This window comes from Polyodon spathula, chromosome 1, assembly GCF_017654505.1.
Source record: "Polyodon spathula isolate WHYD16114869_AA chromosome 1, ASM1765450v1, whole genome shotgun sequence".
NCBI lineage: Eukaryota > Metazoa > Chordata > Actinopteri > Acipenseriformes > Polyodontidae > Polyodon > Polyodon spathula.
This window is the reverse complement of record NC_054534.1, coordinates 45,525,754-45,541,530: the sequence shown is the minus strand read 5'-3', so window position 1 is coordinate 45,541,530 and position 15,777 is coordinate 45,525,754. Positions and strand designations below refer to the sequence as shown.

Genomic DNA, 15,777 nt, shown 5'->3' with positions numbered 1-15,777 from the left:
AATAGTTACATTTCTACTTCAGGAAATCACAGTTATGAAAATAACCTAACATTCCCTTTCAAGTATGAAATGTAACCATTACTGTATGGGTGAGTGTATCAAGGCTATCGCAAGGGCAATGTTACAGAACGACTGGAATGCTACAAGGCTAAGCTGAAGGCTGTCACGTGTGTTACCATTCAGAACCCCAATAACAAGTAGCTAGGGTGAAGCAATTGAGGGACAGTTTCACTTCTATGCCTGTGTTGTAAGGGTCGACTGGGAAGCCGCCCTTAACACTAGTTCCAAAACCAGGGTTTTGAGGGTCCACAACATTCAGTTTGTAGAACCTAGTGAAGGTATGTGGAGTAGCCCACATCGATGCACTGCGTATCTCCTTGACAGATGCTTCCTAGAATAAAGTCCACGAGGTTGCAAGCCCTCTGATGGAATGGGGCAGTGAGCTTTTCTGGTGGGGACAAGTTCGCCAGTTCATAGGCAGTCCTGATCATGTCTGTTATCCACTTGGACAACCACTGCTTTGACAGAGCTTGACTATGGGACTTCGCCCCCATAGCATTGTTTGGACTGCCTCCAACTTTCAGTCCTGTCAACATATTACGCCAGGGCCCAAACTGGGCAGAGTGTATGGAGCTGTCGTTCCCTGTCAGACTGGAAAGGAGGTGGATGGAAAGCCTCCAATTCTACAGACTTGTTGACATGAAACACTGAGTCTTTGGCAAGAAGGCAGGATTGGTGTGGAGTAGGGCCTTTGTCCTTTTGCAATAGAGAATGCCTGCATCTCACTCATCTGCTTTTCGGAGGTGATAGCAAGCAAGAAAGTCACTTTAAAATTATAAAAAAAAAAAAAATCAGTTCAGGTCAATGCATGGGTTCAAATGGAGTGCACTAAACACCATGTTTAACCTCCAGCGAGGAAAAAATGTCCTTCATAGGCGGACAAAGTTGCTGAGTCGCTTTCAAAAATTGCCTCTCCAGGAAGTGAGCTCCTGGAAAGACCAAGGCAATCTTGACATGGCAAACCGGTATAGCTGCAAGACAGTCCTTTATTGTGGAGGGGGATTTCCCCTCGTCAAATAGGTCCTGCAAAAATTGCAGTATTACTGCCATGGGACAAGTCGTGGGGTCGAACTCACGAAGCAGACACCACGTTTGGAAGATGCCCCACTTGTACCCATACTGGGAATGCGTGGATGCTGCCCTGGCATTCTACAGGGTTTCAATAACTCTGTTGGAAAATCCCAGACGGCTCAAATGCAGCTGTTCAGGGGCCAGACCGAGAGCTGCAGGATTGATGCCTGACTGAGGAGGTCGAGGTGCGTCTGTTTTCAGGGTTGAAAACCAGATCCTCCTGGGCCAATATGGGGCTGTTAGGAGCACCTTGGCCAGGTCCTGCCTGATTTTTTCCAGACACAGCAGGAGCAGCGTATAACAGTGCCACCACTGTTGTGTTGTCTGTGCATATAAGCACATGTCTTCCTTGAACCTGGTGTAAAACAATTCTGCAAGGCCAAGTAAACCGCCTGTAGCTCTAAAACACTGATGTGAAGACCACTCCACAGTGGCTTCCACACACCTTGCACACCCCGGCCATCCACACAGAGCACCAGCCCAGAATGTCCATGGCGATGACCTCCCTTCTGGTGACACTGTCCAGCGCTACGCCTAGGTGTAGATGGGTCGGCTGTTTCCACTAAGAGAGTGCCCTTAAGCACTAGAGGGACACTTAACACGCGGTTGCAGTTTATCGCAGACTGGAAGACCCTGCGGATCAACCAGGCCTGCAGAGGGCGCATGTGCAGGAGACCCAAAAGAAGGGTCTTGGAAGCTGCTGCCATCAGGCCCAGAAGTTTCTGAAACATTACTACTATAAGCACTCTGTTGACCTGAAAGAGCTCCAAACAAGCAGCTATTCTCATCACTGCCGTCCGATAGAGTGGCTAGCATGTACCTGGAGTTCAGGCACACTCCGAGATAGGTGAAAGCTGGCTCATCACATGATTCACCGTAAGGCCCAACTGTCAAAGGCGGACGGTGACAAGTTCCGCATGGGTCTCTGCCTGTGCTGGAGATTTGGCATAAATTAGCCAGTCATCCAGATAGTTGAGTACACTGATGCCTTTGAGTGTCAATGGGGCCAAAATAGCTTCCATGCACTTTGAGAAGGCACACTGAGCTAGGGAGAGGCCAAACGGCAGGACAAGGAACTTGTATGCGGTTCCCTGGAAGGCTTGTATATAGGGATGTGGAAATAGGCATTCTTGAGGTCCACATTGGTGAACCAGGCGCCTGACCTGATTGACTGCAACAGCAGTCGGCTAAGATACAGGTTGATCTGTCTGAGATTGAGTATCGGTCTGAGGCCACCATCCCGCTTTGGCACAAGGAAGCACTTAGAGTAGAACCTTTCCTCCATCTCAAAGGGGTCTATCATGCAAATAGTCTGTTTTTGCAGCAGAGCTGTTGCTTCCCGAGACACCACAGCAGCATCTTGTGGGTCTGTGACTGATGCTGCAGTCATGTCCCAAAAGGGCGGTGGAGGGGGACCGGGCTTGAATCATAATGAACAGCCAGTCTGAACTGTAGTAAGGACCCAGATGTCTGTGGTGCACTAACACCAATAGTCCAGATGGCTCCCTGAGGCAGCAAAATCCTATGGCTGCTGTTTCGCCTGTGTCGTGGACCGATCCCGAGCATCACCTCAAGCATGGGGCACAGCCAGCTGCACTGGTTTGTGGGGCTGCTGGGCCCGAGGGCGCCAGTTTGCTGCTGGTTTATGTGCCCAGTGGTGGTCACAAAGAGCAGGTTTTTGTTCACCAGCCGCAGCTCTTGTGGGGAGGGCATGTGGTTCTTGGACCACAGCAAATGCGACTGGTATGCTACCAGGATGCTGTTATAGTTCCCCAACCATGCAGCGAATGCCCCGGCTGAATAAGCCCTTTTGAAGATCACCTCAGAAACCTGGCACAGCTTGTTATGAAGGGCAGTGTCCTTGGATAAAGGTGCCAAATTAGGTTTGGTGGCCAGTACACAGAATACAGCAATGTACCAAAAATCAAGACACACCCCAAAGCTTCACTGACATGGCACTGAGGCAGTTACATTTTTTCAGTTAAGAGGTTTTATAACTGGACAACAATGGTAAGGGAACTTGTCTGAGAATCTATATGCCCAATGTAACATTTAATACATTTATTTAGCTTTTCGACCTTAATACCAAAGCAATACTGTTTTAATTGAGGTAAACATATCTGTCTTTTCAGTGTCTTAGTCCTACAAAGTGTTTCAATATTTAGCATTCCTCAGTATAAGTATCTTTCAGCAGACAGTGACCTCTACAGGATGTAACATTTTAAGCTTCAGCAGCTGGTAGTGTTAAATTCAAGAATTGAGTACACACGATCATCCCAATGACATTGTGATTGGCATTGTGTCCTTGGCTGCAGCAGCCACAGCACAGATTGTAATGACAGAGTGACTCATTAGTAAACCACTGTCCAAAAAATAAAATAAAAAAAAGTGATTCTGCATTTTCTTAACCAGCAACATTTGGGAAATACTTTATAAAAATGCTGGGTGAAAACAGAAATCCAATTAGTCTCTGCTGAGGCTGTGATTAAGCCGTATTTGATAATGTCAAACACTGTATGTGGTTGGAAAAAGTAATTTCAAACACACCTTATCAAATAACAAGAATAAATCAAGGCTTATTTTATCTGTAAAAAGGGGGGCACTAAAAGCAGTTTGAACAAAGGAGAAATATGATTCAGTATGTGGGGCAAAAGATCAGACAACAATGGAGCTCCCTTTCTGCTGAAATTTTTCTTGCTAAGGAGTCTGCACTCAAATCAATATTCTTTTCTTGCATTTTGCTATAACCTGACATAAATGTAACATAATTTTTGAGATGTGGGGCAGTGCTTCTCAAAGAGGGTGTGCACATCCCCAGGAGAGTCTAGGAAGAGTTTGAGGATGCAAAACACATCTCAAAGAGATACTATACATCACATCAACAGCGAATTGCAGAAAGACTTATTTTAGGTAGAATTTTTTTTAACTGTGTCATGTTAAGAATACCACAATCTTTGTGCTTTATTATTCAGATATTCTGTTTATACAATAAAAATAAAAAATCATACAGATTTACATATATATACAATTTGTAAGTATAGGGCTTTTTGAATAGAGGGGGTCATGCCAGAATGGGACGGGGGCTTTAAAGTGGGTCCAAAACAGAAACAATTGAGATCCACTGATTTAGGGCTGCTACTGACATTGTCTGTAGAACACAAGTTGTTTAAAATGTATGTTTGTATTTAGGCACAAGGATTGCACAACACTTCACGTGCAGGTAAAATGTAATAATATGTGAGCACGGGGAATTGCACTTTATTAATTCACGTGCAGTTGTACCAAGAATCCAACTGAACGACTGATTAGCAATCAAGTCTCGGTACAGCTGCATAAAAGCAGCATGTTTTCACTCACTCAGGGTTGTGTGTTCGGTGAGTGGAGAACAGGCGTGGAGAGGAGAAAGCAAAAGCATTAAGTAGATCATAATTTCACTCACTGTGTTTGTCTGATTTGCAATGGAGCGATACAGCTTGTACATGTACACGAGTAAAAATCTTAGATGACATCTGCATAACAAAATGTTTGTACACAAAATTGCGCGTGCTACACATACAAGGTATTTCTTATTCCGTATTCGATGGTATGGTTCATGGTATAGATGTAACAAAAAATCAACCTCCCACAAGTGCATGCCTATTTCAAATAAAGATGATTACATTTTGGACATGTGCATTTGTAAGGAACGTGACCATTTTGTACTCATTTGGGACAACCCAAGATGGATAAGTTTCTGTTGCAGTGGAATATAAAGATTGGTACTTACCCAATATACTGTAGAGGATGGCTCTGATGAATCACAATTCTGCACGTTGGACAAGTGTTGTTCTCTTCCAGGTACTTCACCAGGCAGCTCCTGCAGACTAAAAAACACATCAAGTGAAATCATCCATTTGGCATCAGGCTTTAGAGCTGGAAGTTTAAAAAAAAAAAAAAAAATTGCCTTTCAACTGTAGAGGGTGACCCAGAAAAAAAGACAATGAAATCATAAACATGTGAAAGGGAGATGATAAATATACCTTACAGCATTTAGATTTTGGTACATTTTTGAGCTCTTGAACCATTATAAGCATTCACATTAAATAGATTTTTGGGACTATCCTGCAGTTGCGACGTTTGTCCCTCGGCGGCCCCATGTAAAACTCGATCCCAGGGCCCATATTCTCTGTTCTTACCAGTAATACTACGCTACCATGACTTCCAAACTGCAACAATGACACTATTAAATGTATTGCCTTTTACTACAGCAAATTGCAAAAAAACGCACTCACAGAGACATTTAGAAATTAACTTAAATTTCATGACCGATATCTGCCCTAGTCCAGTGTTATGTTCCAGTGATACTAGAAATTAAATAGTTTTTGATTAATTTCATGTTCAGGCAAGAAAATCTTCTATCCCTTGATGCTACTGTGACAGGCACAGACAAAAGCAGATGCAAGGCAATGCAGAGGAGGTTAGGACACAGGTCCATCAATTTTCCCTGGCAGATGTAACTGAGAATCACAAGAGGCGAGGATGATACATCAGCTGGAAATGCATTTATTTTAAATCGTGGGTTACACAACTACACAGCACATACTGACAAAATTATGAACGGCTTTAAACCCCTACACATTGTGTTTTTTTCTGTTTATGGCATATAGATAAAAAAAATAATGGTAAAATGGCTAAAGTCATTCATTCTCATGCAGACTTGAGGTAAATATATTTATATATTTTTTATAGTAACTGAGCCATGACAACAGGGACTGCCCTTGGGGTCCACTTGGTGCCTCAGTGACTCATGCAATTGCATGGGTTTAATCTGCCTAAAACCACTACTGAGAACCGGCAACCATGTACTCTGCTAGTGAGCATCCAAATACTGTGAAAACAAAACAGCCCACTACAGTTGCATCATTTATTAATTTAGTATATACCATACTTTAGGTATCCAATAACTGTTCCAGGAATATTTTAGTCTCTTGATACAGTCTTACAACTTAACATACAAGCCTCCAAAATGTACAGGTTGTTCCAGGAGCCAGCTGCATCAACATCATAATTAAGGACATTTCCTAATTAGACAGTACTCTGGAAGAAGAGGTCTTATGGTTGTAGAATAATATGTCCCACACAAAAGTATACATGATTTACCATTTTTGGAAGCTCTCTTTACAAACTGTTTCATATCTATTTCTAGCTAAAGTGTGCCCTCTAGTGCCCCTCTGGAACAACTTTGGAAGACCATTCTTATTATACTGTATGTATATGAATAGGGTGCTCAAACTGGCAGCAGTAGTGTTTATTGTACATTTTAAATGCAACAATAAGGTATATTGTACACTGAAAATAAATAAAAGACAAGAACATGTAAGGGGGTTCATGAAATATAAATTTTATAACATTAAAAATGAAGCACAGTACAGAGAAGGGATGAATAATTAAGAAATCTCTCAGGAAAGAAAAGCAGTAATCAAGGACGGGATACAAATCTTAGCTGGTCAAAACAGATCAGAAAGGGGGGCCATTTATGTTGGAATGACAAATGTTATTTTTCATCTGCCACAGGGATGAAGCTGAAAGCAATTTAAAATACCATTCGTTTCGATTGGCAACGAGCTACATAACAAGCACTCATGTGCAAATAACACAAAGTGTGGTTAGATTTTTATTTTGTTCAACACATGGCAACACTTTCCTCAGCCTGCTGGCATGCCACTGAGACCCGTCCTGGAGCTGAAAGGTCACTGGTCCAAGCTGTTGGCTGACACAAAGTGGGGACGACCAAAAAGATTGTAGCTTGTTGCCTCGGTGAGTCCACTTCACTCGGACCCAGTCCAGGACATGTATTACAGGTGCCCTTGTTCTGTGCACTTTGTTGAACCTCTGCTTCATGCACTGTTGGCTACCACTGGACGGTAATGTGGGCCACAGGTGGGGAAGAGCAAGTCCCTGGGGGTCGCAGCTTGTCCAATAGTAGTTGTAGCTACTGTCCTGTCATTAAAAGTGCTGGTGAGATACCTGTGGTAGTGTGTTGGGTTGACCTGTAGTGCATAATGGTTTGTAGTAGGGCTGTTTGGAATGTACAGCCTTGGAGTTAGATATGCTCGAATGCCATTCTTGAGGCTTTGATGAAATCTTTCTAAATCTTGCTTGAGCTTAACGATGCCCAGATGACCCGTGTGTGCCAGAATGATCCTGAAAAATGGTGCCAGTTCAGCTGGCCATCCCAGTTGGCGGACCTCTATGATATAAGAGTGCTGGGTGCAGAGAAGGGGGTTCTCCTTTGATGTCTGCCAGGGCTCTAAGAGGGACACCACATCCTGGAGGGGTACATGTAACAGGTGGCTCAGATCTTCTTCGGTGTCCCCTGGCTGAAGTCCGGATTCAGGAGCTATAACTCATTTGGACCAAAGGTCTGCAACAGTATGGTCACACCCAGGGGTGAACTGACGCTGGAAATTGTATTGCTGTAGCCTGTCTGTACAATCTGAGTGGTAGGTGTCCCATGGCTGATGTGGACATCAAAGCCATGAGTGCCTGGTGATCCATTTGGAGGGAAACGCCTAGCCGTACAGTATTGCAGGCATCACCATTCAGCGTTAAGTTGTGCTGGGCGAGTGTTTGGAGCAGGCATTTGTTTGCTCTAGAATAATGCCAGCTTCCAACAGGAGTTTCAGCTCCGTTGACACCTGGTCCCACAAGGTGAGGGGAATCCGGTGCAGTGGCTGAATGACTGGAGTCACAGTGGGATTGACTTTGGGTTGGTGGATAAATGAGGAGGAGATGCCCAAAACGTGAAAGAGAGCAGGCCATTGTTGCTGCCATGGGGAGGAGACTTGCAATATTTCTATGCCACTGCAGTCATCAAGGAAAAAACAAGGCCAGTAAATAAGTCATGGTCCATTAAGTTGGCACCAGTTTTTGTGATGTAGAACGTAAATGTAGGAATAGACTGGGTATCATTACATACGGGCAGCTGCAATATACCCAGTACATCATTTTTGGCATGTCCGTAGCCACTGACGGCAGTGGAGGAGCGTTGAGGGGCAGGTTGAAAAAAACAAGCTTTAAAAGTTGATTGGGTAGAGAGCACAGTAGGGATTGTGGCTGGTGCAGAGTGCGGGGTCTGGGGCTAAGGTGGAGCGACACCATCTGGCAGTGTTTCAATTTGCTGCAATTTCTGCACCATTGGCCCCGAGCAGGCAGTCAGAGGCTCTGGACTCATGCCCACAGTTCCCACAATGTGGCCTATAACGCACAGGGCACTGACGATGAGGTCAGAGTCTATGGCTAATGGGGTTAGAGGTTGTTGCATGTTCTGAACTGCAGAGTCTGTAGCAGGTGAGGGAGTACCAGCAAGCTTTTTAGCATCATAAGTAGAGGCAGGACCCAGTGTCAGGAAAACGCGTTGTCCCTCTGCGCCCAAACAATGCATCAGCAAAGCATGTTTACAAGGGTCAGCCACATTTTCCAGGGCCATTGCATGTGTGAAGGGAGTCCAACCAGCAAATCCAGGGGATGGGCAGTTCGCCAAAAAGGCAGTGGGGAAACGAAAATTCCGCCATCCTTGTCGCCAATGCTGCATTGCACAAACTGACACAAAGCAATGTTGTAAACTAACCACGGAGCTTGTTTATTTATTGCTGCGTACTATCATATCTAAGATGGCGTCTTTGTCGCACACACACACTCACTCATTTACGGCATCACGTATCCCAGCAAGAGCAAGCAAGACACAACACTCCATAACATCCGGTGACATGTAACCCAGCAACCACAACAGCATTGATTGCATTGCAAACACAACAGTCAGAACAGTATGAGCAACATCAAGTAACAGAACATAACAGCTACTACACCTTCAAGCTAAATTTGATCATATAAATGGAACTTGGCACAGTGTTTCAAGCTCTTAAATTGATGAGGAATATCTGAAAAGGGCTGAGTGCACATATATATATATATATTGTTCTTCATCTGAATGCTTCAATTATTTTGAAGGATGAAGTTCATATTTAAAGAAATCAGAATCATTTTGCAATGTCGCTAAGGGCAAATAAATACAAGTTATAAATGTCAGTGCATACTTTGTTACCCTCGTCTCAGACTTACCCAGAGGACACTTCTGCAAACACTATGTTAAAAGAGAACGTGATATTCACCTAAATATTTTTTTTTTTCAGATTAATAGAAGATTAAGATAATAAATACATCAATCAATAATAGCTCTAGCATATTTTACATCAAGATCAATTTTGTTAGAGATTTGTAAGTGATACGATGGCTGAACAAGTAGGGCCAAAGCAGCTATAAATAAATAAATAAATAAATAAATCTGTCTCCACTATATCCCTCTCACTGAGCATACACCCAGCAGTAAAACAAATGCTGTTAAGATACTTATTTTAAAAATAGTATTTAAAAAAAAAAAAAAAAAAAAACTGCAGTTACATACATGCAATCTGAAATCATAGTGAGTGTCTTAATACATATTTTTAGTGCTACAGTGGCAAATAGGTTTCAAAGAAAGTAAAAATGTGACAAACAACTGTACAATCCAGAGGGCAATGCACTGATTCAGAGTTTATGCTATGGAATCACAGACAGAGCCTTCTTTTTAGAGAAGATATGTTGTACAGAGCTATTAGCCAACTTCCATTTTTTAATTTGTTTTTGTGGTTTAGAAATTAACATTTCAAAGACAGTCATTCTGCTTGTTGTATTGTTTCTCAAATTGTTTTCACGACAATAGTAAAATGATCACTTTTTTTTTTTATTTTTTTTTTTTTTTTTTTACTTACACGTATGTAAACATTCTGTTACTGTGGTGGCATCAATTAAGTAACCCTCACACAGACGACAGGTAATGTGGGCATTGATGTCCCACAACTTGATTTTCCTGGTCAGCATCTCGGGATTCTACAAAACACAAAAATCAGAACATTTAGCAGCAATCCACATACATTTTAAAAGGTACAACATACAAAGGTGGTAATAATGTACCCTCAAACATTGGGGGTATTTAGCTGTAACTGAACCAAAGAAAAACATGTAAAACAATCCTCCTCCAACACATGTGCTAATACATAGAATTGTGGAAATAAACAACTTTATAGCTTTGAATTCCTGATAAAGAGTACACTTTTTCAATATCTCTACTGTTTCGGTACCAAGTTTATCCTATAGCTTCCCTGCCCATCTCCATATCACCCGACTGCTTGACTGCTCTGTGAATAGCACCACAGGCAAATACTAGTCAATTCAGACACTTTGGGGTCAAGTGGTAGAGAAGTTTTGGGATAACCTGAATCTGCCATGGTCTTGTCCAGTTCATCAGCTAAAACATCACAAGTGGATGTATAAAGTACACTTCAGTTACCATAGGTCTTGCATTTCTCAGCAATTGGGATTATTTATTTATTTATTTTTTTAATACTGAGCCTTGTTACTACATTTAGGGAAATAATCGTAAGATTATCTCTTTAGACCCCCATGTAGAACAAAAAATACGTTATATCTGAAGGTATGTTGGAGAGTAATCCGTCCTCAACATTTTGAACCAAGAGGAAATAATTACATCAAGCCCATTGTATGTTGTACAAATCTGTCTCAATTGTCTGCATATAAATGAATGAAAAAAATAGTAGAACTGTTTTTTCTTTCTTTTTTGTATTAATAAACATCACCTGGGCATTACAAAATGCATTCAAAATGAACAATACAATTCAGCAGTTTTACTAATGTTCTTGTTTTTATAGGTACTCTAAAGCTGATATGATATTCTATTTATTTTGTTACATTTGCGGATCTGATGCTTACCCATTATGAATATGAATTGTTATTTCAGGTTGAAAGCTTGTCAGACAGATAGTTTGATAGATCTTTCAAAAAGCGACATGTTACAACATGGTTAAAAAAAAAGTGTTCAATAGATTCTTCAGATCAGCTGCAAAAACTGCACTGAGGGGGTATGGGGCGAAGTCTTTGCCCAGATTTAACTTAAATCTTGTACTTTCACAGATTTAAACAAAAAATGTCTAAATGTGTAATTTTAGATATCATTTTTAGATCTGAAAATATTTAGCAAAGTTTCGGCAATTTAAATCCAGGACGTGAAATAAATCAGAGGAAAAAAGCTCCAGTTGTTTTTTTTTTTTTTTTTACACTTGGCGAGTAGAGATTTAGGCAGCTGGACATGCTAAATCTAAATCTGGACATGCAATTTATCAGACTTATAATTCTCATGAAAAATATTTAAATATTTAGTTTAAAAAGAAATATACAAGTTGACTGCTAATTCTAGACATACAGGTTTTCAGATTTATAAATCTCTTAAATAAATGTATAAATGTGCATTTTCAGATACAATTTATAAATCTGAAAATATTTAGCAAAGTTTCAACATTTAAATTCAGCATTTGAAATAAAGCTGAGAAAAAGAGCTCCAGTTTTTAAATCTTTGTTTTACACTTGGCGAGCAGATTTAACTAAATCCAGAGTTGACATGAAAATAGTTTCTGCCTATTTGAGCTTACGTAAGCATTGTTTGCATGGAGGAGGCATTCTTCCGTCCCTGTCGAAGCAGTGCATCATGGGAATCCAAAGAATTTTGTTAGCGACTTACTCCCAGCCTTCTCTTTTTAAAACCATTGCATGTTTAAACACAATTGATCTAGATTTATTTAGAGACAAACCTCCTTAAAAATGACCAAAAACGGCAACAACATGCAGATTTGAATGGGCGCTTCCCTGCTTTCTTAATGGAAGTTGTTTAGACATGTGCGAGTGAGCGCAGTGCGCCGAGTACCACTTTTTAATGCGTACCTGAAAATAACACTACATCAGTAAGAAAGTAAAGTTACTTTCGCCTCTGACTACAGCATCTACTTTGACTTCAATTCGGGTAAAATCTGCCAATCTGATTTTGACATTGCCTTAACTATATACATATTGTAAGATAGCAGGGAGGGGGTTAAAATTCCTCCCTGCTAAAACCATGTGAAAATGCACTGTGGGTGAATTGGGCTAAAAGTTTTTGTAATTGTGTTAATTGTTTTTATTGTTTAGTTAAATCCCCTGCACCTGGTGCTAATTGTAAATTGGAGCCAGGTACAGGGTATTTAAGAGAGGCAGCCAGACTGCTCAGAGGCTGCTGAGTGAAGAGCCCGACTGCGTGTGTGTCCAGTCGTATTGAAGAGAGTGCTGAGTGAAGCCCGTGTGAGTTTGTTTTGGTGTGTATCAGGTAAACGGCTTAGCCGTCCTGAGTGTTAGTTAGGTTCCCGGTGGTGTTTAGTCAGAGATCTAAAGGAGAGCTAGGTGTTTATTTCTGTTTGTTTAATTTTTGTTTGTGTTCATTTGTGTTTATTAAAAAGTGCGCAGAATAGCGCTGAAAAATCAATTTTTCGTGTCCTGGGGCTATTTTAAAGGGGCAACGAACAGTGCGAGTTGTGAAGGATCTTTTACATACACACACACACACACACACAGTGCCTTGCAAAAGTATTCAGACCCCTGACCAATTCTCTCATATTACCGAATTACAAATGGTACATTGAAATTTCGTTCTGTTTGATATTTTATTTTAAAACACTGAAACTCAGAATCAATTATTGTAAGGTGACATTGGTTTTATGTTGGGAAATATTTTTAAGAAAAATAAAAAAACTGAAATATCTTGCTTGCAGAAGTATTCAACCCCTGTGCTGTGGAAGCTCCTAGTTTGCACCAATGAAAGAAATTGCCATAACGAGGACACAATTACGTTACCATTGACCAAAGAGCATTCTACAGAAGTTGGAGATAAAGTAATACAAATGCATAGATTAGGGAAAGGGTACAAAATAATATCCAAGTGTTTGGATATCCCAGTGAGCACAGTTGGATCAATAATCAGGAAGTGGAAGCTGCATCACACCACCCAGGCACTGCCAAGAAAAGGCCGTCCCTCAAAACTCAGCGCTCAAACAAGAAGGAGACTTGTGAGAGAAGCCACAGAGAGGCCAACAATCACTTTGAAGGAGCTACAGAGTTCAGTGGCTGGGAGTGGAGTAATGGTGCACCAGTCAACCATATCAAGAGCTCTGCATAACACTGGCCTGTATGGGAGGGTGGCAAGAAAGAAGCTGTTACTCAAAAAGTACCACCTGAAAGCACGTCTGGATTTTGCCAGAAAGCACGAGAGTGACCCAGCTGCGATATGGGAAAAGGTTTTGTGGTCCGATGAGACCAAGATAGAGCTTTTTGGCCAAAACTCAAAGCGCTATGTGTGGCGCAAACCTAACACTGCACATGCCTCAAGACACACCATCCCTACAGTGAAGTATGGTGGTGGCAGCATCATGCTGTGGGGATGCTTCTCATCAGCAGGGACTAGGCATCGTTACAATTGAAGGAAGAATGGATGGAGCACAATACAGGAAAATACTGCAAGAGAATCTGCTTCAGTCCGCTAAAAAACTGAAGCTTGGGAGGAAATTCACCTTTCAGCAGGACAATGATCCCAAGCACAAGGCCCAAGCAACTTGGAGTGGCTCAAGAACAAAAAGGTGAATGTCCTACAGTGGCCCAGTCAAAGTCCTGATCTCAATACCATTGAGAATCTATGGCAGTATTTGAAAATTTCGGTCCACAAGCGTCGTCCAACCAACCTGAACAACCTGGAGCAAATCTGACAAGAAGAATGGGCCAAAATCACTCTGACACTGTGTTCAAAGCTGGTACATATTTACCCAAAAGACTTAAAGCTGTTATTGCAGCAAAAGGTGGCTCTACCAAATAGTAATGTGTGGGGGTTGAATACTTATGCAAGCAAGATGTTTCAGTTTTTATTTTTCTTAAAAATATTTTCCAACATAAAACCAATGTCACCTTACAATAATTGATATTGAGTTTAAGTGTTTTAAAATAAAATATTGAACAGAATGAAATTTCAATGTACCATTTGTAATTCAGTAATATGAGAGAATTGGTCAGGGGTCTGAATACTTTTGCAAGGCACTGTGTGTGTGTGTGTGTGTGTGTGTGTGTGTGTGTATGTGTGTGTATATATATATATATATATATATATATATATATATTATATATATATATACACACACACAGTGTGTTCTTAAATAATAAATTCAATATTATTTGTTTTGCAAAACAGAAGCATTATGTTTCACTTACTGCATTTGCACTTCTATTAAGTCTGTAATACAATGAAGCATTTACAAGATTGTGCTTCAGATCATTTGATTTCAGATAATGTATTTTATCTCTTCTCTTACACAAAAACATATTCTATTTATGTATTTCTTCTTTGAGTAGGTTCATAATGGAATAAAAAAAAAAGCAGTTCACACAGTCAGATGATTTCTAGGTTGACGTATCACATCATATTGTTAATGTGTTTTTCCTGCATCCGTAATACATTATTTTCATTTTGGTAAATTAAGTGGTATTAAGTTATTCTGTCGTTCCTTTTTTATTTGCTATCAATCAGTCCTTCTGTCATATCAGTCTGATATATCTGTTGCATGGGTGTCCCGTTCTTAACACTAGAAGGACCGGAAATATACTTATACCTAGAAGCCCCACAGCAGTTTTTCTGACGGCTGTATTCAAAACACTGTAAATAGTGCAACGAAAGGAGAAACAGTCGGATGGAGAGTATATATATATATATATATATATATATATATATATATATATATATATATATATATATATATATATATATTTATATATATTTAAAAATTTAAACATTTATTTTGCAAATGAAAACAAGAAAATGTAAATAAAGCATCTCAACAGACATCGGTTTACAACACACTGTACATATTTATAAAACTGAGGTGATAGCAATACATTTTTTACTTTTCAACAGCAATCAGTTTATTATCAGATGAGCAAAATCAAATGAACAACGTAGACAAATAAACTCAGAAAAAACATTTTACAGAAACACACAGCACAAGAAGTTTTCTTTTTTTTTTTTTGACAAAAGGGTATTTCTTTACCTTGAGTCTATGGCTGTTCACAATCAACACAGATAATGCGCTTCTCCACGGCACCTTTCTGCACAGGGCACAAATGAAGTTTTATTTTATTGCACTTTTCAACCTAGCATTGGCTTCTCTTGTGGCTCTCACCGGCGTTGCCAGCTTCAGCGGTGGGTACACGCTTGACAGTCTCCCTCTGTTCCAAATGCTTCTTGCGAAGTTCCTGTGCTAACTGTAAAATATATTCTCTCCTTGGTAAATTCTCCTCTGTGCATTCTGTGTAAAGTACCCAGCAGTTGATAGCTGCTAGGTCCAATACATTTTAACACACCTGAACAGGCCACCGTCGGGAGCCAGCTTTCATGGAATACTTCCGTGCCATCTGATCCAAAACATCAACTCCATATTTTGTTGTGTAGTAAAATTCCACGGTCTCTGGTATTTATTTTCACTAGTCCCGATGCTAATCGACTGACCAAAACAGCGCAGCTGGCAAGCAGGCGCCAGCCTTCAAAAGACTGATTGAAAACAATAAACTGTCAGTCATTCACTCAGGCAGAGATTAGAGACTAATCTGATTACAGCTAAACACATTGCGGACTGGTAAATAAAAATAATAAAGTAGAATATCGTTCTGTATAATCACAATACAATTGTTTTCTGTGTGGTTGTCAAT

The 15,777-nt window shown here is 40.6% G+C and overlaps 1 protein-coding gene across 1 annotated transcript in view; it reads right to left on the bottom strand.

Annotated features, from left to right (window-relative positions):
- Nucleotides 1-10,041, bottom strand: part of LOC121319284 (polycomb group RING finger protein 3-like) — a 38,256-nt gene extending 28,215 nt beyond the window's left edge. Inside the window, exons 1-2 of the mRNA XM_041256549.1 lie at nucleotides 9,921-10,041; nucleotides 4,898-4,994 (exon numbers count right to left, since the gene is read on the bottom strand). Coding sequence (XP_041112483.1) covers nucleotides 4,898-4,994; nucleotides 9,921-10,029 — 206 coding nt within the window. The 5' untranslated portion in view covers nucleotides 10,030-10,041. The remainder of the gene's footprint in view (nucleotides 1-4,897; nucleotides 4,995-9,920) is intronic.
- Nucleotides 10,042-15,777: the final 5,736 nt, after the last annotated feature.